Source organism: Dysidea avara, chromosome 13 (genome assembly GCF_963678975.1).
Source record: "Dysidea avara chromosome 13, odDysAvar1.4, whole genome shotgun sequence".
Lineage (NCBI taxonomy): Eukaryota > Metazoa > Porifera > Demospongiae > Dictyoceratida > Dysideidae > Dysidea > Dysidea avara.
In genome coordinates, this window is record NC_089284.1 from 6,000,728 (window position 1) to 6,028,187 (window position 27,460).

At 38.2% G+C, this 27,460-nt stretch overlaps 1 protein-coding gene across 1 annotated transcript; it reads left to right on the plus strand.

Annotated features, from left to right (window-relative positions):
- The first annotated feature begins 1,498 nt into the window (after positions 1-1,498).
- LOC136243678 (transient receptor potential cation channel subfamily A member 1-like) lies at positions 1,499-25,658 on the plus strand. The gene is made up of 18 exons (XM_066035218.1): positions 1,499-1,730; positions 6,849-7,026; positions 8,074-8,845; positions 9,600-9,783; positions 9,840-9,944; positions 10,000-10,097; positions 10,150-10,296; positions 13,616-13,730; positions 14,986-15,125; positions 15,176-15,282; positions 20,512-20,825; positions 20,871-21,057; positions 21,520-21,540; positions 22,920-23,332; positions 24,364-24,540; positions 24,599-24,667; positions 24,721-24,918; positions 25,171-25,658. The coding sequence occupies exons 1-18, from the start codon at positions 1,515-1,517 to the stop codon at positions 25,417-25,419; spliced, it is 3,690 nt and encodes a 1,229-aa protein (XP_065891290.1). The 5' UTR covers positions 1,499-1,514; the 3' UTR covers positions 25,420-25,658.
- The last annotated feature ends 1,802 nt before the right edge of the window (positions 25,659-27,460 follow it).

Sequence of the window (27,460 nt, forward strand, 5' to 3'; positions counted from 1 at the left end):
TTGGTCCGGCGGGACCAGTTTTGGTATCCAAAATCGGTCCGGCCGGACCGAATTTACCCGGACCAATATTTCCGTGACAGGCCTGACGTAGGGTCGTTTGGCTTCTCCAAGAAATATAGGAACGGATCATTACTTGGTCATCTACAATTCTTCGTTAAACAGGCTACTCTACTTTGGATGTTCCTTGTTTCAACTCCTGCGATAACAAACAGTACAAGCGGAGTCCTAATAAATTACGATAACACGCATTTTACGGAAAAATTTAATTGTTTCAAAAACACGCAAAAGTTTTCAATATGCATGGCTCAGCCGCTATTATCTGGTTAAGCAACCACAGATGCTATGCTATGCCTCATAGCTATGACTATGTAAGCCTTCCTCTGAAAATGAGCGCTTATAGCTAATCTCTGATCAATAAGCGCACCCCGGAGAAAAGGATGTGCAAGGTCGAGACTGAATTAGAGCATCTTAGCATAGAGTAAGGTGGCGCTGAAGTAATCAAATGAAGCCTTACAAGGCCAATGGGACATCACGTTTGTGGTCATGCACGAAAAAACATGGAAAACTAATAGAACAAAGCGAAGCGCTTCGAAATATTGAAAGAACCAGCTTTATCAGACTGTCAGGCTACTATTGCTGATACAAGTAACGATATTCACGTACTGACTTCATCGCCTTGTCAAAACTCTGGTAACTTCACAGCGAACAACACCAGCTGTCATCGCGTGATTACTGCTTTACGGTGCGCGCCCTGGCCAGTTACACTGTCCCACAATTCGTGAAATAACTCCATATTTACTTACCATAGACTCTCAAAATTTGGCAGAGGCACTGGTGAAGCGTTTCTTTACAGGGCTATGGAAAGATTTTTCGCGATTCGCTGTTGACGGGCGTGATATCACTTGTTGAAAAATGCGGGTTTGCATTTTAACCAGTTTCCACGTTGTTATCGTTAAAAAGGATTCCATAGAGTTGTTCTACAAGGTGAGAAACCATAAGAGCCAAGGCGGCTTAGCGCTAGGTTGTTTCTGGGGTGAGTTATTTTTAAAATCGGCTCGTAAGTTCAGAGTTTAATAGCCACGAAATTAAAGCGGGTGATTTCACGGAACTTGGCATGCTAAGCTACAACATTAAAGACTATCATAAGAACCCTTTAAATGTAGACTACATGGTTCACAAGCAGAGTTCTCCACCACCCTAAAATAGCTAATTAAGCACGTGGGCTAATTTTAATAGTGACAGATGGGCATTGTACGGCTTCACATAATTACTTCAGCGCCACCTTAAGTATATACGATGGATGGGCGTGCCATTAGGACCCGGGTCGTTCTTCTATTCTTAAAAAAAAAACTAAAGCATCGCAATGCACCCCTGTTTCGACTCTTACGTCATATCGTGATTAGCACGCGGCACCCTGCACTCACGTGAGCTGGTGTGCAACGTGCATGTATAAATGGGCAATCAGCACAGTATATAATCATAGATATTCGTAGTTTACAACTATCTGTAAAAAAATGGATACAGCTCCTACACTGCAGACTCAAGCTGATTCAAACTGTGCTGGCGACTCAACAAATAATTTACAACTAACACGGCAAAGTGAAGAAGCCTGGGAAGGGGAAGATGTCGGGGAATTGGAGGGAGGCAACATCCGCCGAGAATCGCAGCCAGTCGAGCCAAAAATTGATGTAAACGTTCTGAAAAACGAAATACTAGTGGATGGAATGCAGGTATAGCTGTAGCATAAAAAAATTAGTGCTGAATTTCACTTAGCTGCCGGTTAATTTTCTGCCACCATATAGACTATTTCAGTTATAAACCCCAGGTACCTAGGCAAAAATCTATGCTGTCATAATGTTCACTATTTTTCAGTAGTGATGTTGTCTACTTTTGTAGTGATCTTTACAAGAAAGATCTTCACTACATTCTTGTAATCACTCTCATTACGTATAGTAGTGAACACCACTGATATACTATAGTGATGGTCACTACAATAGTGACCACCACTATAGCTACATAAAAATAGCAAGTAGCTATTGTGGCAGAAAATAGTAGTGACCTTCGCTAGTTTGTTTTACTATGTGTATTATAGCGTGAGCTGGAGTAGCTATAGGCTGGCATTTTACTTGGAAGTATATAGGTATAAGTGCAGATATGTTGGGCATATCTGAAAGTAATTAACTTAATCGCTAGTTTCTTTTACAAAAGTAACTATAACTTACACTGTTAAAACTGATGTGCTATGGTATAGCACATAAAAATGCTATGGTGCACCACCTATAAGTGCTAGATTTTGACTGCTTCAGTCATAAAATAGCACCTATAAGTGCCTTGAAATACCATACACGTGAGCACTATCAGGCAGTGATGATATACTGTGCCACTTTGCCTCCATGGCCTAAACATATACAGCTATGTAGAGCTACTTGTATCTTTATCCTATAACAAGGAAAAATTCAATCATTATATGTTCACAACAAAAATCCACCCACCTGATTCATGACTTCATGAATTGGGGCAGGAGGTGAGAAACTTTATGTTTTTTTGCTAATTCAGTATATGTGATGGGTTTGTATTTGACTCTAAGACCATAGATCATACTTAAGGCTCACTTAACAAAGGGTGTATCCATTCACTGGACTGGACTACTGGACTGGATTACTGAACTCAAGTTTTTTTTGTTTTGTTTTGTTTTGTTTTCTTGCCTTTTATTGTCAAACTTAACTAAAATAAGTGTCTTAGAAACTGACACCATTCACCATGAGACATAAAACTTGTACATTGATCACAAAAACTACACTAAAACCTTGGTGCAGTTCTTTATCGTAATTTGCCTACTGCTAGCAATGTTTCAAGCACTGTTAATAAAGCCTTCTTTTATAAAATAGCCACCATATATACGTTTTACACCATTATGATATAGAAATTGCCTAGCTGTAGTCTGTGCGTTCACTCTAGCTTTGCTGGCTCTTTGGTTTATAATGCTTATAAATAGCGACGAGTATGCAGTGTTAAAGGATTGCTTCCCAATGCACACACTTTCAAACAGGAAGGTAAGGTTGCACATATTTGCAAAAAAATACAGCAAGTGTAACAGGGGTTCATATAGACCTCCAAAACTATATAGCACCTTTTTCAAACATACTTAATATAACATCTTTAAACAGGCTGTAGGACCAGGTATCTTACAGACCTTCAGCACTTGCTCAGTAGCGCCTAATTAAAAAGAAGATAGACTACAGTTAGCTGTATGTGCCTCTGTTTTATGCAAGATAAAACATGGAGAGGAGAGCCCTAGCTTCAAGTGTGGTGTACTACTGTATGAAATCACTTTTAGCGGTTGAAAAATAGTGGTTGAAAAAAATGTGTTTGAGCAAATTTTATATGAGTCCAGTAATCCAGTCCAGTAGTCCAGTCCAGTGAATGGATACACCCACTTAACAAACATATCTAATTTAGTTTTAGAAACCTTTGTTGACTGTAAACAGCTAAAAGCTTAATGGCTTCATTGCATTGCTTCATGTGTAAACATGACTTCCTCTTTAAAGAACTCTCTTGGAAACTTGCACTAACTATTTACCCAAGAGTGGGTATCAGATTGAACAGTTAACACAACCACCATGAAAGCAGTTAGTATACATTATGGTTTGCTTGCAGTGCAACTATATACCATGGCCTCATGCACCAGATGTTTGTTGTATCTCTTTATGAATAAAAAGGAGGAGATGTGTGAATCCAATTGTTTGTAGCAAATCGCTGTATAATTCACCTTTTCTTGCTAATACATATGGAACAAGTTTGCAACTAAACTTTGACATTTTAGGACCACAGATAATACTTAGGATTAACATACATAAAAGCTAGCAACACAACTAAGGTTTAGAAACCTTTCTTGATCACACTTTGAACAGCTTCAAGCTCAATTTATGCTGCAATCGTGACTCCTACTATTTAATAACCCAAGATTGGGTGTCAATAAAATTACACAAAGCGCATATTTGGTGTGTTAAATTACACCATTCAGAGGAAGTTGGTAATGCGTCATCAAATATCTCGTGATCTTAAAAAAAGTTCAACCCTGGCACCTCAGTATTGATATAAAATATTCTAATGCACGTGTAACGTATATGTAGTTGATCACGTGATTGTACTATAGGTTGCACGTGTATTCTTATTCATTCGATACTATTGTGCACGTGTTACAGCATGAATTTATCACTGTTCCCAACACCCTTGTTTAATTCAACCACCCAACACCTTGTGTGGCTTTCCTAGCTAAGTATATGCGCAATGTGACAAAAGGGAAGACAATAATGATACCAATTTCCAACGCAATAACACGCAGCAATATGTATAATCAACACATTTTCCCAACTCTACTGTTGCTGTTCTCCAACTTGATTGTATTGATAAGTATGTGGTCACTGGATCACTCCTATTGTACATTCACACTGAAACAAATGTTTAACCATCCACGAATGGAATGAAATTAAGCTAACTTGATTGTCTTACTGAGAATGTCTTAGAGGCTCTTAGTTAACTGAAAACATTTAATATTACATTGCACTTAAACCAAAAATACACTTGTCTTTGTCAAACAAATTATAGAGAGAAGCTCCTTTTGTCATGTACCAAGCTTGTCTCCAGTGGCAATTCATTCATCACTATAAATATGATAATACACTATATTTTTACATATCTCAATTACAAATATCACTTTCTATAGAACCACTATGAATGAATAGAAATGTGACTGGTATCTTGTTACTAATTGCTCCTTGGCATGTTCAAGCCAATTAAAGGGTGCAGCCTTCAAGTTGTGAAACCAAAGGAGGCAGTTAAGAAAAGGTTGTAGCAATGTTAGTGCAAATTAGTATGTCATTATAACCTATTTCTTGGCTGCCACCTTGATTCACAACTAGAAGCTCAAATCCTTTTTCATCAGCTCATCTGTCTTGGCATGGACATCGTTCTTTTGCATTTGCAAGAAGTTAACCCCTGTAACTTTAGAACACTAGACAGATTTAAGCGCAGTTGGTTGAGTACAGCTGCTGATATATGGAATGGCCTTCCAGCTGATATGATTTTGTAAGGAGAAGATTCTGGCTGGTGCACTGTACTAAAAGACGTTCAGCATTTTGTGTGTAGCTAACATTTTTATTGTATAAGTATGTATTGTGAGGTTTTGCTACAGTAAAAAATAAAAATTTTAAAAAGTTAACCTATGGCTGGTTTTGAGGCTTGCTTTCATCATTTAGCTTGTTTTGAAGTCTCTTTATGACTGACTTGCAGTGTACAGAAAATTTCAAACTTTAAAAAACACAATACCAGACAGAAGATACTCACTAATACTTACTGTAAAGTAGGTAGTTACTTTTAGTGTGCCAGCAATCGGTTACCACTAGCTTTCATGCTTGATAACAATTTAGGAGTTATAGAGGATAGCAAACTTTGGTAGTGCACATCTTGGGAATTGATGGCTGGGAAATTTTCACTCAAATTTGCTGTGTGACTTGCCCTACCTGCATGGTAGCAACTCCATTGCACCAATATTTTTATTTGGAGAAGGGACCACGGAACTAAATATGTGCATGTTTTTGTTCTTGGTACATTTCGTGTGACATATCAGCATTGTTGACCTCACAACATAGAACCGTATGTCTTGATCTAATTCACTTGAAAACTATTTAATTATGCAACTTAATCCAACTGTTGCGCACACACACACACACCACACACACACACACACACACACACACACACACACACACACACACACACACACACACACACACACACACACACACACACACACACACACACAGAGCCTATGGCAGCCATGCAAAACACAGCTATTGCCACTCAGCAAACCAGCACTTTGCACCACTCGGGCACTTAAGGCAAATTTTCCTGGGGCAGGGCTAGTAACCTGCAGGAGGATTGTCCAGGCTTCACAGAGAGTGATTGTGGAACCTGAAGTTCCAGCCCACCCAGTTATAACATCAATGGGTACCTGGTGTTTCCTTGTCTTGTTTAGCCACCATACGGCTGGGTAGACTAGTGCAATGTGAGTAAAGTTTCTTGCTCAAGGAAACAATAGCACCAAATTGGCTTAGCCAGGCATTGAACCTGGAACCTTTCGGTATAGTGTGAAAACCAACTATGTGTAACCATTGTGTGATCAAAATACTCTAATAGTACAGTCACCTATTAGTACATTACAAGTCACACAGTAGAGAGTTCAGCTAGGTTACAGCTAACACAGTAGAGAGCACAGTTACATCAATTCACCCTGTAGAGGGTTCAGCTACATTATGTTACAAGTGAGACTTCAGCTTCACCCCAAAAGTTCAGCTATACATTACAAGTTTCCTTGTAAAGAGTTCAGCTACATAAAAGACACCCAGTAGAGAGTTCAGCTACATTACAAGTCACCTTAGTTATATAACACTGTAGAGAGTTCAGCTACATTAAGCCTCCATGTAGACAGATCAACTGCATTACAAGCCACCCAGCACTGCCAGCAGAGAGTTCAGCTAGTTACAAGTTACCCAATTGAGAGTTAAGCTACATTACAAGTTACCCAGCATAGAGTTTAGCTATGCCAAGTTACCCAGTAGATAGCTAACAAATCACCCTTTGGAGAATTCAGCTACATTTATAAGTCCCCCCTTCAGCTATGTATAAGTCACCCTGTAAAAAGTTCAGCTACAAACAAGTCATCCTAAGATTGGAATTTTAAATTGAGAATGTAAGCCTAGTGCAATCTCACATCATGCCTCTTTTCTATAATGCAAACTGCTAAACCATGCACTCTGTTCTAAATGACATATAACACATTTCTGTAGGCTGCTGCTGATGGAGATGTAGAGACACTTCAGGAGTTGATTTTGAAATTTGGCAAAGTTCAAATACCTCATGATACACTGGTCAACATGTACAATTTACTTGGCTATACCATGTTACACTATGCAGTCATGTACAAGAGGATGAATTGTATTGAAGCCTTGATTGAGCTAGGAGCAGGTACGTTGGGCAGGTGTTAGAAAACAATACATCTGTATCTTTGGATATATGTAGCTTTATCATACATTGAAGTGTGAAAATAACTTTTTGCATAAGCTATGGCTGCTGTACATGTTTAAGTAGTTGCAGGGCATACATGTAATCACAGCATTGTGTTGCATCATTCATTGCAAGCAGCATACGTGCACAAGTTCACCACATGCTATTGTATGAAGATCATACATATGTACATTATATAATCATATACATCAACTATAAAGTACATGCACAAAGCCATGCAATTAGAGCATATGCTAATAGACTTATGGATTTGAAAGTGACTGTTTTGTTAGAACAATATCTCCATCTGCATACTGGTCTATATTGTAAGTTGGTAAACATAAGAGATTTTCTTTTTACTGTCTTAAAAGAATATCTTTCTCAACCACTAACAAAAGTTTGAAACAAACTTGAGCTGATACATACTATGCTTTCTTTCACAAGTGATGGGCAAATGTTTTCAATCCATCTCCTACAAGCCTCCGCAACAAAATAGGACTCCTGGCTAGCTTGTGTACATGTCAGGCTAGTTTTGATTGACGTTCGATAGAAATGGTGCGTCTCTGCTGTATAGAAAGGTGCGGCCTTCAAAAAGCCTGGATGAAAAAGTTTTGAAATCAATGCCATGAAATGGCTGCAGTGATGTGGATGATAATAAATTTTAATAATGGCCTTTGTGCATTATAATAAAATTTATTATCATCAACATCATTGCAGCCATTTCATGGCCGCCACCTTTAATTTCATAACTTTTTCACCCAGGCTTTTTTTGAAGGCCGTACCTTTTTAACCAGCTTGGCTGTTTTTAAGTGGTTCTAAGTACTAGGCTACATGCATGCAGCTGTAGGTTATATACACAAAACATAAGCTTATATAGGCACTGGCCATTTGTTGGTAATTTGAGATAGAATCTGCATATCATGGTTTGGGAATGTACTATACTTTGTGGCTCCATTACTGTTGTTTATATACAGTTAGTATTACAAATGATTTTTATAATCCATGTAGATATTGAACGTCCCACCAACAATGACACCAGAGATACTCCATTGCTTCTTGCAATAAAATTTCTCAATTCATTTCCTCCAAGTTATGAGGAAGAAAATGAAAAAGTTTTGAATGAAAACAAAATAGAAGTTGTCAGATTTTTGATTGCTCAAGGATGCAAAGTACACTACACAAACAAGGCCAATGAATCACCAATTGTTCTTGCAACAAAACTGCAAAATGTTGAGCTGGTTGAAGAATTGGTGAAGAGGAGAGAATTAGATGTCAACACTAAAGGTCACCATGGAAAGACACCACTACATATGGTAGCAGCTACTGGCAATGATGAAATTGCACTAGTCCTGTTACGTCATGGTGCTGATGTTCAATTTAAGGACGCTGGTGGATCAACCCCATTGCACATTGCATGCTACCGAGGAAATACCAGCATTGTTGAGCTGATCTTCAAGGAACGACCACAGAGTAGAGATGTCCTATTGACTCAGGCTGACAGAGCTGGTAATATTCCACTGATGATTGCAAAGAAGTCTCCCAACAACACTGCTGCCATTATCAACTTCTTGATTTCACATGATGTGGACTTGCAGCGTACAAATGAAACGAGTGAGACACTACTCCATATGTTTGGTCCTACTGATAATGCAGAATCAACCATGCTTATTGTTAAAAGGGCACCTTCCCTTTTACGTTCTCGAAACATTTATCGTCAAACTCCTTTACACATTGCTGCAATGATGGGACACAAAGAGAGTTTACTTGTCTTTATTAGAAGGTAAAGTTTAACAATGCTCTCAAAGCCTACACTCTGTTCAAATTGTAAAGCATGCATGAATAACACACCAGCTGTATAAATTTTCAGCTAATTTTATTAGTGCAATTAGCAATAGCATAGACCTATTGATAATTTTTTGTGCTTTAAATAACAATTGAAAAGCTTCTAATGAAATTCAGCATGAAACCTGTATAACATGGACAATCAAGGTCCTTACAGTTGATTTTCTGAGAACTCTATACATCTGTACATGTATTATGGAGATTAGAGCTCGGCGGTATTGAAATTTGGATACACGGTATTAGTAACAGGAAAATATCGCGGTATATCGGTATATAGTTAGTTTGTTTTTGTAATTATTGCATCATTTCTTGGGCCTAGTACGAAGCGGTATCATCCCAAAAACCAAAAAATATATAGTTCAGTACAAGTAAGCATGTGTTGTAATGTGACAACCTCAAGTTTTTGTTTAGGGCATGTCTGCTAAACTATCAACAAATTGGATAATTAAACACCAAAGGCTGGGTTAAAAGCAATCCTATACCGGTATTCATCGATATACCGGTATTTCGATATATCGGTTATCAAACACTGTCACGGTATGATAATCGGTTATGATAATTTATCATGATAAACGGTATTACCGATATATTGCAGAGCACTAATGGAGATGTCCTCATTTTTGAGTGTCTATGTAATGGATTCTACTGTTGTTCCTCTATTTATGTGATACATTTGTGTATACTCTCTACAGTGGAGCTGACATTACTGCAAGAGATAATAATGAAATGATTCCTCTTATGTTGGCAATCAAGGCTGAAAAAGCTGAAATCATTTCTGTTATGCTTAACCTGCGGTTTGACATTCACGCTGAAGCTACAAATGACAAGTCCATTATTGAATGGGCAATTGAAAAAGAGTACACCTCATTGGTGAAGGTATTATAATTATTACACACTACTATTCAGGATATTTACTATTCTGTTTCTGTTAGGCCCTTATTGAGAGAGGTCAAGAAGCTGCTACTCAATTTGTGGACGATGAAGAAAACACATTTCTGCATGTTGCAGCAAAGTCAGGTTCTCTGAGGACCATACATGTATGATAATTGGTTTAATGATGTCTTCTAGATAATCAGTATTTATCTTACACAGGTCTTACTAAGTAGCTCTGTAACTGAAGGACTGGTGTGTTCTCAAAATAAAGACCATCGTACTCCATTACACATAGCAGCACAGTATGGCAATCTCCAGTAAGGATGTGCTAATGTGGTTACAACAGTACATATCCATTTGTACTTGTAGGTGTCTTAAAGAACTACTAGATGGTGGTGCTGATGTCACTAAAGTGGATAAAGACAATAACAATATTCTACACATTGCCTGTATCCATGGACAACTCAATACTGTTCAGTTCCTCCTACAGAGTGGGTTAATATCACCAGAACTCAGGTATCATATGCTTACTATTTAGTGCATGCATATACTCCATAGAGTATAAAATTGCAGTTATCAGTAGTAGATATCAAATGACACATAGCACAGATGTAAACCTTTGCAGTTCCTATTCATCATACAGAGTTTTCACAGTCTTTGGTGATGAATTGATGTAATTAAAAGGGACTACGGCTGCCAATTAGACCTATGTCTTTGACAGTGAATAATATTATTATTGTTGTCTGGACAGACAGACTTATTTATTGCATGCAGATTTGAACCTTTTATAGAGGTAAAAATGTACAGTAGAACCATGCACAGTTATCTGAATTCAACAGTTTCAGTTAACCGAACTCAGATAATGGTTTTTCTATTAGAATAGTGAGTGTTCTAATGCATTAGTAAAAATTCAAGAAGTGCTGTTTTAAGTTGATGTTGTTCACAACTTCAAAGCTGTGGACTCATCTGAAGATCAGGTGATCCCTAGAGGGTGAAGTTGCACTGTATAGAGCCAGACCTGTTGGGGCTAACATCTTTTTCTATGTTATGGAGGGTTTTTTCTGTTGTGTCTAGACTACAGTACATACATAGTTCAGTGATCCAGTCACACTATTATATCTGAGACCATGGCTGTGTAATTTGTAAAGAAAAAATATGTTGTGCTTTAAAATAACTGAATATAGTCACTTCAAATCAGTTTTAGCCACCACTCAATGTTTGTGTGTGTATATATCAAGACACATGGTAATGTGTTGTGCGCCCAAGAAGCCAGCGCGCAACACCCGTGAGTGTATTGACAGGAAAAACAAAAACGCAATTTTCGTAACTCTGTAGCTCTGTGTTGCCTTGATAAAACAAGACGATTTTTGCTGTGGATACGCCCTACAGCTTCAGTACTCCACATTCCAAATTTGAGCGAAATCGCTTCAAGCGTTCCCGAGATATGCGACTTCAAAAATTGGCTTAGTTTCTGTTTTTCTTTTTTTGTTTTGTTTTGTTTTGTTCTTCCTCTTTTCGCACACTTACAAAAACTGCTATAAAACGCGAACGCCAAATCCAATTGCCTTGAAATTTGGCACACAGAAGGAGGGTATAACGGCGCATCTCTGTATCAACGTTGGCTGGAATACGATAAACAGGCAAAGAGTTATTAGCGATTATTCACGAAAAATAACACCAATATGTTGTCACGCCTACAGGGTAAACCGCTTATGGGAAGAAGCTGAAAATCGGTGGGTGAATAAGTTAACTATTGAACCTCAAACCTTTTGTAGTTTGAAAGAAATCGAGCTAAAAACCAGGAAGATACAACGAAAAAACCAACAGTGTGTAACAATTACGCAATCGAGATTAGCTAATAAAAAAACGACTACTTGCCAGGCCTACCAGATAAACCGCTTGGGGTAATGCTTTGAAATTCGCTGTACAGATGGAGTAATTATCTTAGAAAGGCTCTTCAATGGTGTAGAAGAATCAGACTTAAAGCCACGGAGTTACAACACGAAATCCAACTTGGTGTAGCAAGTGCGAGATCGAGATACTCTAATAGAGCAGTCATCCTAATAGAGCAGTCACCCTGAAAAGAATTCAAGAGATCAGCTAGAAACAAGTAACCTGTGTAGAGATCAGCTACAAACAGATCACCCTGTAGAGATATCAGCTATGAGAAGTTACCTTGTAGGGAGTTCAACTACGTAGTTCAGCTAGAAGAAGTCACCTTGTAGAGAGTTCAGCTACAAAGAAACCACCATGTAGAGAGTTCAGCTACAAACAAATCGCCCTGTAGAGGGATCAGCTAGAAGAAGTTACCTTGTAGAGATTCAGCTACAAAGAAACCATCATGTAGCTAGAGAGTTCAGCTGCAAACAAATCACCTGTAGAGAGTTCAGCTACAAACAAATCACCCTGTAGAAAGATCAGCTAGAAGAAGTCACCTTGTAGAGAGTTCAGTTACAAAGAAACCACCATGTAGAGAGTTCAGCTACAAACTAGTGACCCTGTAGAGACATCAGCTAGAAGAAGTTACCTTGTAGAGAGTTCAGCTACAAAGAAACCATTATGTAGAGAGTTCAACTACAAACAAGTGACCCTGTAGAGACATCAGCTAGAAGAAGTTACCTTGTAGAGAGTTCAGCTACAAAGAAACCATCATGTAGAGAGTTCAGCTACAAACAATTGACCCTGTAGAGAGATCAGCTAGAAGAAATTACTTTGTGGAGAGTTCAGCTACAAACAAATCACCCTGTAGAGAAATCAGCTAGAAGAAGTTACCTTGTAGAGAGTTCAGCTACAAAGAAACCATCATGTAGAGAGTTCAGCTACAAACAATTGACCCTGTAGAGAGATCAGCTAGAAGAAATTACCTTGTGGAGAGTTCAGCTACAAACAAATCACCCTGTAGAGAGATCAGCTAGAAGAAGTCACCTTGTAGAGAGTTCAGTTACAAGGAAACCACCATGTAGACAGTTCAGCTGCAAACAAATCACCTGTAGAGAGTTGAGCTACGAAAAGATCATCCTGTAAAGTGTTCAGCTAGAAGAAGTCACCCTGTAGAAAGTTCAGCTACAAAGAAACCATCATGTAGAGAGTTCAGCTGCAAACAAATCACCCTGTAAAGAGTTCAGCTACAAACAAATCACCCTGTAGAGAGATCAGCTAGAAGAAGTTACCTTGTAGATAGTTCAGCTGCAAACAATTCACCCTGTAGAGAGATCAGCTAGAAGAAGTCACCTTGTAGAGTGTTCAGTTACAAAGAAACCTCATTGTAGAGAGTTCTGTAATAAATATATGTATTATATATATAATCTGTACATTTACTGATAAAATCAGAAATATTTAAAGTATTTAACATCTACTTCATCTTTTCTTCTTCCTGTGGTAAAGAAAAAAAGGATAGGTTAAAAATCCCCAAAGCCGGCCATATACAAATACAAAAAGAAGTGAAATCTAATCCAAAACAGCCAAGCTGTAAAAAAAGAGTGCGGCCCTCAAAAAGGCTATGGTGAAAAAAGATGTGAAATCCAAGGTGGCGGCCAAGAAATGGCTGTGATGGTAGGTTAATGGTAAAATTTTTAATAATGACAATTTAGGCGAATTTTGTGCCAAGACCAAGCGGCACCAAATTCACCTGAATTGTCGTTATTAAAATTTTTACCATTAACCTACCATCACAGCCATTTCTTGGCCGCCACCTTGAATTTCACATCTTTTTTCATGATAGCCTTTTTGAGGGCCACACTCTTTTTTTACAGCTTGGCTGTTTTGGATTAGATATATATGTTTATCAATATATGCTGGACACTTTGGTTATTAGCTCCTCTCTCATTTCATGTAGCAATGGAAATTTAGGCACTCCATTGTCATGTGCTGCCTACCATGGTCATGATCACATTGTGAGCTGCTTACTTGGTCGAGATGTGTCTTGTAATGGAAGTTATGCTGATTTGAAGGTGACTTTAAATTACTGTTTGTGTGCAATCTATATCCTCTATGCAAAAACACCTTGGCTGTAAAAAAGGGAGTGCTCATGAAAGTAAAAGTAACCGGCAACTGAAGGAGTTATATCTGGAATGAATGCTAATACAACTAACTGTATTTTTTTTAATTTTAATAATAGACCTTTATCATTGATTCATGCTCTACATTCAGTCTTGCTGCATTCCCAATTAAGTTCTTTTTTTTTATTCATTGTAGAAAAAATGGCCAGCCAATCAGAATTATTATAATGTCAATCACATTACACATATACAGCTAATATCATTGCAACTATTTCTTGGCCTCCACCTTTGATATTACATCTTTTTCATACTAGCTAGGCTCAGGCCTGTAAGCAGGCAGGTTCAGGGAGTTCTGAAGAACCATGCATCCTCTTGAAGAAAAGGTTCGCAATTTCGGTATACAGGTCCAGCAAAAAGGTCAGTATAAAAGTTCAATTTTTAAGTCTATTAGCTACAGTTTATTAAAAACTCAATTAAGGTACAACATTAAGTACTCCAAGTCACTTATTTAATACTTACAGGGTAAAATCAAGATACTCTAATAGAGCAGTCAACCACTCTAACAGAGCAGTCAACCACTCTAACAGAGCAGTCAACCACTCTAATAGAACAATCACTCTAATAGAACAGTCATTTTACATTTCTTTACAAAAAATCTAAAATACACTGAGAGTACAAAAACTTTCCTACAGACCCCATGAATTGTTTCTATCTCTTCTTTCCTTCAACCCCATGCAATGTGTAAATTTAATTGTCAAGGCACTCTTTGGCCTGCTCCACTGCCCCTCACAGCCCCCTACTGAGAGGCTTTCCCATCCATATTCACTGTGACATTCCAATAAATTTAGATACAGATGGTATAATTACAGTAGCAGTGTGGGTAGTTACTTTTGCCAGATGTAATCCATATAGCTAGTCTTGAGCTTGCATTTACTTCCTAGAAATTGCGTTGTTTTATTGACTGAAATGTCACCAAAGTAAACCTTTTAGTAGGAGGGCATTCCCCCAGACCCCTATAGCTTCAGCATGGTTTGCACACCTTGATGTAATCCTGCATCATACCGCACAAAACAACCTACCCAGATAAAAGTCTGGCTATACAGCCCTGCAAGACTGCACCCCTTCTTCACAGATTGGCTGTTTTGGATTAAATAATTGTTTATGTATGTAGCCCACTATTATGTCTCACCACTGTTTTTATCTATAGGTTTCTCCTATGTTGTTGGCTACACAACAAGGTCACATTAAAGTTGTGAAGGTGTTACTAGACTATCCCAGAATTGATGTAACACTGACCAATGAGGCAGGTCACAATGCATTGGCTGAAGCCATTGTAAAAGGCTACAAGTAAGTGTACAACTGCATCATCAACACTATTATATAACATAACTCTTTAGGGAGATTGCACTAGAAATTATTACTAGTGATCACTGGGACAAAGCCATGAGAATGTGCACTAAAGATAATATCACTCCAATGAGACTGCTTATTATGCATATTCCAGGTATAAATGTGACCGGATTTCACATAACAAGGCTTCCACACACACAAAATCAAACTTACGTTTTTACCAGAAATCGATTGCTGGCCTAATACACTATCATATTCCACACTGTACTTCCTTCAGGACTGGCAAGTCTGGTTTCTGTGGCAGTTTTCTTCCGACTCTGTCAAAGCCACGAGTGGGAGATTGGCGCCATTGAATGGCTATGGCTTTGTGATAATGGTGTGTAGTGAGCTGGGACTTCACAGAGAGCTCGCCAATAGTGTTCTTAGTCAATTTGGAGTGATTTGAGGGCCATGGAGGGCCATGGAGAGCCCAAACTTGGCCTCTGGATTCCAATCGTCTTCTTGCTTCATTTTATACCCCTATATTGAGCCCACCCACCACCCCCCACCCTCCCACCCTATTACTACCCTCCACCCTCCCACCCTATTACTACCCTCCACCCTCTTACTACCACCTTTGATATTATTACCCGCTCGAGAAAAGCTGCCCCAAACAGGGCTAATTTTGGGTATCAGAAATGTATACACCCACTCAGTGATAGCTAGTAAATAGATGTATACTTGGTGCAAATTTTGTTTGCACAGCTGTAGGCACTGGGAAGTTATTACACAATGATTACTTAAAATCGCCATATCTCCTAACGAGACTTTGTGCGTCGAAGCCTGGTTTTGTCAAATTCAGTCACAAATATTGTGTTTCTGGTATACTAAGAAGATATACAAGCATCCATACATAATTAATTCTAAGTACATCTGTCTGCACATAAATTATTTCAAATGTACATGGTTCTAAACATTGATTAAGCCACAGGAGTGGATCAAGACCTTTGAAAAAGGAGGGAAAGGGCGTCAATATATGTGTAAGACTTTAAAGAAAGTATCTGTTGAAACCAACAGCTAGCTGCTTGTTGATGTCTGTTGTATGCAAGGATTTAGGCTCTTTGGTAGAAAACTTTAGTACCTCCAATGTGGTGGAATTATTGATGGGAGTGAAAACATAGTATTCCTCATTTTTATGTAACTGAAACATTGTGATACTTTAATATGTGAGCACTCTAATAAAACAGTAATGTTCGTATGTCATAATTTTACTATTTGATTGTGGGTTTTAGTTAACACATGGGCTTGCCACTGTAGCTATGACATCAATGATAGAGATCACCCATGCTACGTAATGTATTCCACAGCTGTATGTCACAAATATGGTGATAAAACACCACTGGATAAAGTCTTCATGCTGGTTACAGCTCAACTAAAGAAATTTCAAAAATAAGGGGTCAAGACCCCCTTTGAGCCACCCCTAAATCTACCCCTGGAGCCTGCATGCTTGCATCATAGAACCAGAACCAAGGACCATATGCATAATATACTTAACAACTCCCTTGTGTTTTTGCCACATACTGTAACCAATAAGAGCTCGTAATAAGTGTTGATATAACTCTGTGTGGTATGTCATACAATACAATAGTATCATACAGTACGATAGTACTGTATATAGGGACATCAAAGGTGTGGGGGGCGATCCATGATATAATATAACCCAAAAACCTGCCTCGATTTTTCCTCACAACGACATGACAGTATTGTTTGGGTAAAACCAAGCCCAAAAGTGTCTTCAGATCGACCAGAAACATTTGCGTCAAGTTTGCTACAGAATTTAGAAAAAAATTATTCAACAGAATTTTCTACTGCCTGCCTGCCTGACGCCTTCAGTCAAGCATAGCGGAAAAGTGGCTACAGCCCTAATTTTTTTGCAGAAACGTTTCTAGTTCGCTTAAGAAAAAACCTTTGGTATATTGATAAGCATACAATGCTTGCACTATTGTCTTACCTTTTATCTTTCTTTACCATGGCCATCAGCTAAGGTTCTACCGCTGAGTGTTAATAGACTACAGTACGGCTTCCATACCAGTGTATATTGCATCAAACTATTCGAATACACGTGGTCACCGGTTGCACTAAAAATACACGCGTACGCAGGCCCGTAACCAGAGGGGGTTCGAGTGGTTCGGACGAACCCCCCTCCAGGATTAACAATTTTTAATAAAATGTTTTAAGCTGGCGTATAAGACATGGGCACCTGAAAGGTAGAGAGGGACTATATGTAGGGCACTGAAGGCTGCTCTGAGATGTTAACTAAAGTGGAGCTAAGCCCCACCTCTACACAGCTAAGATCTGGGTGCATGGGGATGAAAATTTGCTAAACAGGTCGATATACTCTAATAGAACAGTCATTAAAATACTCTAATACAACAGTCACTCAAATGCTCTAACAAAACAGTCACTCAAATACTCTAATCATTCATGGTTAAAGCTTTCAAACAATTAACTGAACCTCTTCTATAATGTGCTTATCTGAACACTGTGCTATACCTATTTTTCAGATATGTAGTCATGGCTAAAATAATCAGATTAGCTACTGTTATTAGTAGTAAAGTGTAGACAACCCAAATTATAATTTGTGGCTCCTTAATGAATCGTACTGATGTAGCTGAAGAGATCTGTGTTTATATAACTGCTAGGCAACAAATAGTAATTACTGCTTAGTATACCTGAGAAATGCTTGTGCGCATGTAATGCTCTTGATGTTCAGTTAAAATTGGGATAGTGCTGGCCAGCTAACTATATAGCAAGGAAGTTCACAATAAAAACTATCTGCATTAGTATATTTGCAACGTCCTAGCTCTTTCATTGATGTGTAGGGGTGTATATGAGCGGGCAGGCATGCATGGGGTTCTGGAAACTCCCCTCTGAAGCTAAAATAGCTGTAATAAAATTGATAAAGGACTAACCATACAATAAGAAATCATGAATCAATGTAATTTTGAAGTAATTTAACGTTTAAAATGTGTCAGTGGTGTGGGCTATGCCCAAAGACCCCTGCATTTATGAATCACCACCAAATGTGTGAACCACCTTGGAAAAATGCCTTGTGTATTTAGCTATGTACTTGCATGTGCACTGCAAACCTACTTAAGTCTCTCTCCTAAGAAACCACAACATTGTCACGGTACAGTGCAGCCAAGAAGTCACATGTGACCTAAATAGCTCATGTCATTTAAGTGTGACACAAAGGAATAATAGCTATTAATGAGTAGAGGAGTACTGAGCAAAACAGTGATAAGTAGATAGTAAAATTATGGATACTTTCATGTGTTGATTATTTCAATGCATAGAAGAAATGCACGTATCTACTAAAATTAACCCAAGCATGCATGTGTAGTTGCTGCACATACTGAAGTTGAGATTGATTTCAAATTATACACTTACAAACTGTTCTTTGGAGTTATTAAGTGTGTACTATCAATTTTAGGACAGTTAGGAGAAGTCAAATATTAAACTGTTGTTAGCGGCTTGGGGCACAGCCCCCAGACCCCCGCTGCCATAAACGCCTACCATGTCTAAGTAGAACCCCAAATCCTGGGTACGGGCCTGGTACTTGACTCGCTGTTGATATCAATCAGAGAAAGCAACTCACGGCAAACTATATAGTAATGTGTAAGTCAATAAATATAGTTTATTTAGTAACAATGTTAAACCGAGTTGGGTCATCCAGGTCCTGCTTTGCAGATTATTCGGGTCTGACACCATGTGCTAAATTAAATGTGGACGTGTTACTACACGTCATAGCGTAGCTCTGCTTCTTTCGTGAGCCACGCCCACTTACGTAAATTACAGTCTGTAGACATATGGTAGCCACATCCATTCATCAGTCCGTAGGTATGCACAAATCCACGTCCATTATTGTCTGCAGGCTTATGTAGAGCCATGCCCACTGATCAGCTGTTATTGTATGAGTCATAATCTAGTATAATAGTGCTGTGAGTAACTCAGCAGATATTTAGTGGTCATGAGCTTGCAAAAAAAACTTCACAAACAAGTATAAGAAAAAATTTGGAATTTTAAATTAGATTAGGGACAGTGTATAATGCTGCAATAAAAAGTACTGAAACAAGCTGGATCGGACTAGTACGTAATGTCCAAATACTGTAAAACAATACGAAGTGAATATGCTACACTCAATGCACAGTAGGGATATTCACTTCTTATTGTTTTACAGTATTTGGACATTATGTACTAGTCCGATCCAGCTTGTTTCAGTACTTTTTATTGCAGTATTATACACTGTCCCTAATCTAGTTTAAAATTCCAATTTTTTTCTTATACTTGTTGTAGAGTAGGAATTATGAAGGTTTGGACTTTTCTGGCCAAAAATATCACCACAGCCTCACAATATCTTAATGGTGCCTTGACAGTATTGGTTAGGTACCGTAATTTGCTTAATTTTCATGCAAAAATTTTTCATTATAAAAATTTTCATGTAAAAATATTTTCATATGATTTACGTGAATGACTGCTGTATTAGAGTAGTTCAATCTTGTATAAAAATTTTCGTGCAAGAAATTTTTGTACGAATTTTGCATACGAAAATTATTTTACAGCGAAAAAAAGCAAATTACAGTATAGCCAAGCCAAAAAGTGCTTTCAGTATGACCTGAAATGTTTCCAAAAGTGATATTTAACCAACTGCCTAGCAACTGCTTGACTGACTGACTGACTGACTGATGCCTTCTGACAAACATAACATGATAATGGCTATTGTTATAGGCTTGATTTTTTTCATTGTTTGACATCGCTTCAGCCTGAGGTGCCTTTTGACATACCACAGTACATAGAATGCATGTTACCTGTATCCTCCTTTGTGTTCCATTTATCTTTTCTGACAGTGCAAGGTGTCAAATTCACAGTATAGCTGCATGATAGCTTCCTAATAATTATGTTTGTAATGGGAATTTTCTAAGTTTTCCATTGTGAATGGATTGATTGCAGAAGTCCTTCTTGTAGTGTTCTTCGTTTGTAATGTTGTATAGTGGCCTGAACACAGTTGAAAATGAAGCGTAATGGCCACTGCACTATTTCAATAATGATAATTGGGGTGCACGCTCAGATTAAAACAATAAGCCTGGCACTTCTAATGCAGGTATGTGCAGGTTCACTAGTCATAATAACGTAACATAAAAAATAAAACTAACAAATACAAGTAAAATTAGGAATTTTAAGTTTGATTAGGGATCAAAGAAATGAAGAAGTAGTGAAACAAGGGAGGTTGCTATGTTCACTAGTATATCGGTGTAGGCAACCTCCCTTGTTTCACTACATTTTATTTCTTTGATCTCTAATTCAACTTAAAATTCCTAACTTTTACTTGTACTTGCTAACATAGATATGGCCAAAGTTATCATGGACAAGTGCATTATGGCTAATGAAGGAGCCAGTGGAGTTACACACATAACATACAACTATGAGTTCATTGATGACTTTGATGATCCAGAACTTGGAACAGTGGGAAAATTCATGGTAGAAAAGGTTCTACCATTTAAATCAAAGCAGCGACAGAATGATGCTCCTCTGGTGATGATGAACAAGCCAGCACAAAATGATTTGTTTGTGTCTGAACAACCAAACTCTTCATTTGAGTACAGTTCCAGCTGGAAACCTCGTGTCTATGACAAGAGTAACCACACCTTGGCCTTAATGGTAACAAAGTAATTATACGTGTATATTTATACATATTTTTCTTAGGTTGAGTCAGAAAGAATTGAATTACTACAACATCCTCTAGTAACTGAGTTGATAAATCACAAATGGAATAGAATAACACTACCATCTAAACTGCTACAAATTGTATTATATACTGTGTTCCTGAGCTTCCTCACTTCCTACGTGTTGTCACTACCTAACCCAAGAGGTAGCATCTGCAGAAGAAGAAGTAAGAAACAGCTATTAAAATGATTTTGTAATTAACATTCTGTACAAGAACATTATCTATGTTATGCACTTGTTAGCTATATAGTCAACAGTGGACAAAATTTTTGTAATTAGGGCTGCAACAAATATTCAATTCATTTGGATATTTGTTAGAATTTTGACATCCCAATCAGATATTTTTACTAGTAAATTACAGTCGCATACAGTGAAGATGGCTTAGGTGACCTGTTCTACTATTTTCAACTGGCTATAAAGACAATTATAATCAATTTTACATGTGTTTTAGGAGCAAAGTGGTATGTATGTGGCAACATACTGCTGAATTCTAGCATTTTTGTATTACTCATAAGAGCTTGGTATTAAGACATTCAAATGTCCAGATATTAAAATTGACATTGGTTGCAGCCCTATGTTAATAGCATGCATTCCGTTTATGTTCTTACTTTTTTGTCTTGGTATATAGATCTTACTGAAGATTGTCCTGGTAAGTTTCTTCATGTGTGTTCTGTGCTTACACTTCACTAATCACACTATGGCCAGAGCTAGTGTATGCTAGGTTGTTATAATAACATTTACTTGCATTCTTCTAGTTGAGCATCTTTCATACATGCATGCATGCATGATGTATGCATTTACTATCACTAAGGACACTGAACATTTTGGCACGTAAAGAAGCATTTAAATAGTCAGTAAAAAAATTAATGGCTGCACTCTTACGTACTTTGCAGTAGTAAATGCACTAAAATTACTGGATTACTGGCTTGGAGTGTCACACAAAACATAACCTGTTAATTATGCATGTGCATCCAGAGCTGCATGTGACCACGTCCAGAGGTGTGTGTAATTGGGCCTGGGGTTTGCCATTACTATCTTCATCCATTTTGAGCCTAAGCTATTACACCTGCTCTACCACCCAACCTCCACCCCTATGTGAGTACCAGTAATACAGCGGCCACACTTGTCAGGTAGATATGTAACTTGGATATTTCACAAGTGTGGCTGTACTGAAATACCCAACCAAGTATATATTATGTGACTAGATCTTGGAAAAAGTTGAGATGAACAGTTTTAAGATTACGAGGATAGTCAGCACACACTCATAAATTTACACAAGTTATGCATCAATTTTTTACTTTTCAGACCACCTCTAGTACTTGTAGCTTCTTGTAGAGTTTCCTGCTAGAAATCTGAGCAGTTCAAACGAAGTAGTATGAGTCTTGAGTGTGCTCACAAAGGAGTGGAGGGTATAAGGGGCACGTGGTGGAAGGTAGGGGTGGTGAGGTGGGCAAGAGATAGACTTCAAAATAGAGGCAGACCGTGATTGGAGTCCAGACACATGGATACAGAGCTGTGCTGGCTTCTTAGTGGAAGATATGTAGCAAAATCAACACAGAAAACATTTGGCCAGCTATACAAGTCAGGCCATCCACCAGTACACCACTGATTCTTAGGTCTTTCATAAGGCCAGAATCCGCCATTTGATCTTGCCACGGCACCAGAAAAAGATGTTTCTTAAAGCCATCCTCGAGTGGTGGTGTTAGTTTGATTTTGTCTGATATGCTGCAATTTGGACTGGTTTTGTAAAATCTGGTCACTGACACATATACGTACGTATATTAAATCTAAACTGATGGGAAATTGTAAAGGATGCTGCTAGTACTCCAAATGTTCTGAAGGCCATAAATGGCTTCATTATCAATGAAAATTCCACTCACACAGATTCCGAAATTGGTGAGCTACCTATTACCATTTGAAATATACATGTGCCCAAATGTTTAGTTTCACAAAGTTAGGTCACATTTATGGTATGAAAATTGCATGTGCAATAGAAACATAGCAAGTAAATATTTTTTTATTATGCAGAATTATCAGCTGGAAAAGGAGAGTTCCTTATTGCAGCCACGGCCATCTTGATGCTATTATCTGTTGTAAATTTAATAGTGGAGGGACTGCAAGCTTTAAGCAGAAAACTGGACTATCTGAAAAAATGGGATAATTATATGCAATTAACTATCCCTGCGTTGACAATTAGCTTTTTGATCAGTAACAAATTTCATGATTGTTTCTGTCCAAGTGGTCTTCAATGGCAACTTGGAAGTCTGGTTGTATTCCTGGCATGGTTTAATTTTATTCTGCTGATGAGAAGTATTCCTTTTACTGCCATCCCTATCAATATGCTATTTAGCATCACTCGTTCCTTTCTGAAAGTAATTGCTCTTCCTGTACTTCTGATTGCTTCATTTGGGATTCCTTTGTTTTTATTGCTTCATAAACCAGTAAGTTATACCATTTGTATCCTTTTAGCTACTGCATAATAACATATCATCATTAATATGTGAATATCACATATGCATAATTAGTATCAACAGTACAGTGGTGGCAATAGTACCCTCCCCCCCCCCCCCCCTTTCCCACCCCACTCTACATGCACACACGAACACATACACACACACACACACAAAGCAAAGCAAAGTGAAGGTGTAGGCACCCTAAGTAGTCTGGACCTTCACCCACTGTGTGAGGCATGGACAGCTGGCATTTGCTTTCCCTGTTAACACTAGGCGTCCGTTGATGCTACAGCTGGGTGGGCTGCTTCTCCAGTTGTCACAAGGTCCCCGATTAAACAGCTGGGTAGACTGGAGCCATGTGAGTAAAGTTTCTTGCTCAAGGAAACAACATGTAATAATAACAACTGGACATTACTCAATTACTAGTTACTATATTACAACTAGCCACTTGGCTATGCTGCCTCACACACACACACACACACACACACACACACACACACACACACACACACACACACACACACACACACACACACACACACACACACACACACACACACACACACACACACACACACACACACACACACACACACACACACACACACACACGCACACACACACACACAAAGCGGCTGCTGCTGCCACTAGACTTGCCCTCCAATTGTTCCTTATTAAAGGATTTAAATTGTTTTCATTCCAATTTCAAGACCAAAAAAGCCCAAGATTGACAATTTGACACTATCTTTCCACACACGCACAAACATTTTTTCTACAAAGATTGAGTACTCTAATAGATCAGTCACATAAAAGCAGTTAGGTGTTATGTATAAACATCTTGTTAAAATTTCTATAAAACTGAATCCAAAAGCCTATTTTTAAAACTTCTCTAGGGCACATTCCTTCTACCTGCTGGAGCACTTCAACAAAACACATTTGTACCCATGAGCACCCTCAACTTTTCGCCTCTTCCTCTGCAGTAAAAGTGTTGTTCTTTATGGCCAGTTTTCACTACACAGGGTGAACAAGATCCATTTGAAACAATTTTCACCACATTTCTCAAATCCATGACAATGACAACTGGGGAGCTTGAGTTTGTTAACAACTTCATTGAACGAGATGTGTTTTATCCCTTTGCATACTACTTCTGGATTGTGTTTGTCATTATAATGCCAGTACTGTTCAACAACCTACTGGTGAGTTATGGTGATACTAAGCTATAGTTGACTGTAAAGTGATGTGCTTCATTCACAGGTTGGTTTGGCTGTCGGTGATACCAGAGAAGAGTTGCAAAAAGCAAACCTCACAAAACTTGCACTGCAGGTAACCCCCCACTACATTCCATTTACATAGCTCAGCTTTACTTTTTATGTCAGATTAGCTCAGTTCTAGAACTGGAGGAAAGATTACCATCAGTTCGGCTTTATTTCTCAGAAAAGTTCATAGTAGTAACAAGAAATCACAGACATTTATCCAGCAAGATACCTTTCCTGCAATTCAGTTCTTTTGATAGCAAAGTGAAGGCTATTAATGAGTCAAATGAAACAAACTCAAATCTTATGGAAGAGTATCAAGTAAGACTAACTGTAGGCATGTATAGAATACATTATACATAATGCAATGAGACTGAGCCAATTCTGATATTCGTCAATATTATTGACTTGTTATATAGAAACAAGCTTCTGTCCTTTTGTGTAAAATGATGTACTATCAAATTGTTTTCACAATAGCTTAAACATGCAAGCTAATGCCACATGGCAACCATATTGCATTCCATCCTCATACACACATGCATTGGGTGATTGCAAGTTTACAATTGTTTGCAGAAAAAGAATCCTTTGGTAGAGATTAGCGAAGAGCTCAAGCAACACAAAAATGAAATGCACCTTCTAAGAGAGTTTGTTGTCAAAGCAATTGAGAACTTGCCTTTACAACTGGGCAAGCTTAGTAACAGTGCAGTGGTTGCTACCAAAGATAGTGAGATAAACAAGAATGAGATGATATGTGATGAGAACACAGAGATCATGGATAATCAGGGACTAGAATTACCTTTACCAGTACCAGATCTCCTTTAAGCCACCATTTGAACTGATTCAAATTTACAATTTTATTTTGCTACAATTGTTGTCATATAACATGCTGCATTATTTTTCTGAGAAATATACCTATAGCTTGTAGCTACTGATTTTGATATATGGTGCAAATTAGAGGTCAAATGTAGTTTTGGTATGAGTGTGTTAATAGTGTGTATATCAGTATCAGTGCCTCTGTGCCTGTATCACATATTATGCATTCATCAATAATTGTTTCATGCTATACATCAACATACGAGTTTACAATTTTATAAATTAACTGTCTGCAACAGTCCCAAGTTCAGAGTACTATCATAATAGTCAAATATTTGTGGCCACTGACAAGTTTACAGTGCAGAACATCATGTAAGCCTCCATATATGAACTAATTATATTGTTAGGCTGCTGTAACATCAAGTCGGCTTCGTACATTATGTTGTATCAGAATTCTTGTAAATGTGAAGTTTACTGGTGATGTTCTATGCTATAGCAATAATGGTAACAAGCTGTGACTTGCAACTACTGTGGCCAGCTTACCTGATATTATTTAGTATGTTTTTGCTGTGGCCGCATGTCATCAGGTGTTATTTTATACATCTTTATAAGTCGAACAGACCAGGACAGTAACATAGCACTAACTTAGTAAAGTATTTCAGGATCTGTATTATAATTAGCCACTATATTGAGCGGTAAGGATCAGGACAAGTACAAGCATTGAGTATAAGAAATTCTTACTGGATTTCTCCTCATCAGTTTGTACCAGCTTCATATAACACATAATACAACTGAGCGGCATTGTTAAATTTGAAAAATTCTAATGGTGAAAATCTATCAGCATCAAGTATGTGGTGAGACTCACAAGAATGAGCTAGATGGCATCTGATGACACAGAAACCACTGATGAGATGATGACAAGGATCCACTATATAGGTAGTACCAGATGATCATACTGCACATTGCTATGAAATTTATTAGTCAGGGAAAATCAGCTTCATCCAATCTTCATACACATGCTCCACAATTAAACCCCAATGAGCTACTTCACTTCAGTTGTGCAGCTTTGCCTGAATGATGAACATAAATACAATCTACTGCAAGGTTTCACAAACGTTTGTTGTGGATTGAAGCAATGCAGAAGATGGCATTGCAGTAAACGCATGCACTGAGTAGGTCATATTGGTACTGAAGTATTGGGATTGTTATCCCACATGAGGAGACTATATAGCTTGTAAATACATGAAATCAGAATCTTGGCACTAAATTTGCTGAATGCAGAAAACATCTCAGCAAATGGCTTGATCTTCTAGTAGCGTGAAGTCTATAAGCACGTGCTGAATGGCCAAATAGCTGGGATCCTGACAGGGCCGCCCAGAGAAATTAAGGGGCCCAGGGCAAAGAGTTAAAGTGGGGCCCTTCACCCAAGTTGTAAGGTGAAGACCAAAAAAAAAAAAAAAAAAATTCACAACCTGCTGGAAATGACAATAACTACCCATCACCAACCATATCTCCTTATCTATAAGCTTGCTACACTGCTCCTCTGAAGAATACTGTGACTGCTCTATTAGAGTATTTAGATCTGACTGCTCTATTAGAGAATATTGATCTTTTAAACAGGTATTCAGGGGGCCCTTCATGGGGCCTCCTGGGGCCCCTTTCAGGCTGGGTCCCAGGGAAAAATGCCCCAGTTGCCCCCGCCCCCCTGTGGGCGGCCCTAGATCCTGAACATCTTACTAAACTTAAACCTACTGACTCCTCACCATTATTATTTTGTAGTGATGTCATCTTACAGTGCTGCGGCTCCCTTCATTCCCCAGTATAAAGGACACCATGCAGCGTTAATTGTGTTGCTTGCACAACTATTGCAACTGTATGCATGTCTTCCCTTCTTTTCTGTTAATGTGGAATGTTGTATGCCATTGACATGATTATCTCCATTAGCACATCTAGATTAAAACATGTATTGATAGCAATTGGTACTGTGTCACTTATTGAGGAATAGTTACCTTTAGCTATATCAACAAGTAGGTGTAGCTTGTATGTAGTT

Bases quoted from the DNA above. Each gene is read 5' to 3' on its own strand.
- LOC136243678 (XM_066035218.1), top strand. From the start codon at position 1,515: ATGGATACAGCTCCTACACTGCAGACTCAAGCTGATTCAAACTGTGCT. The intron at 7,027-8,073 runs GTACGTTGGGCA...TAATCCATGTAG, and splicing joins CTTGATTGAGCTAGGAGCAG to ATATTGAACGTCCCACCAAC. The intron at 10,098-10,149 runs GTAAGGATGTGC...TTGTACTTGTAG, and splicing joins GCACAGTATGGCAATCTCCA to GTGTCTTAAAGAACTACTAG.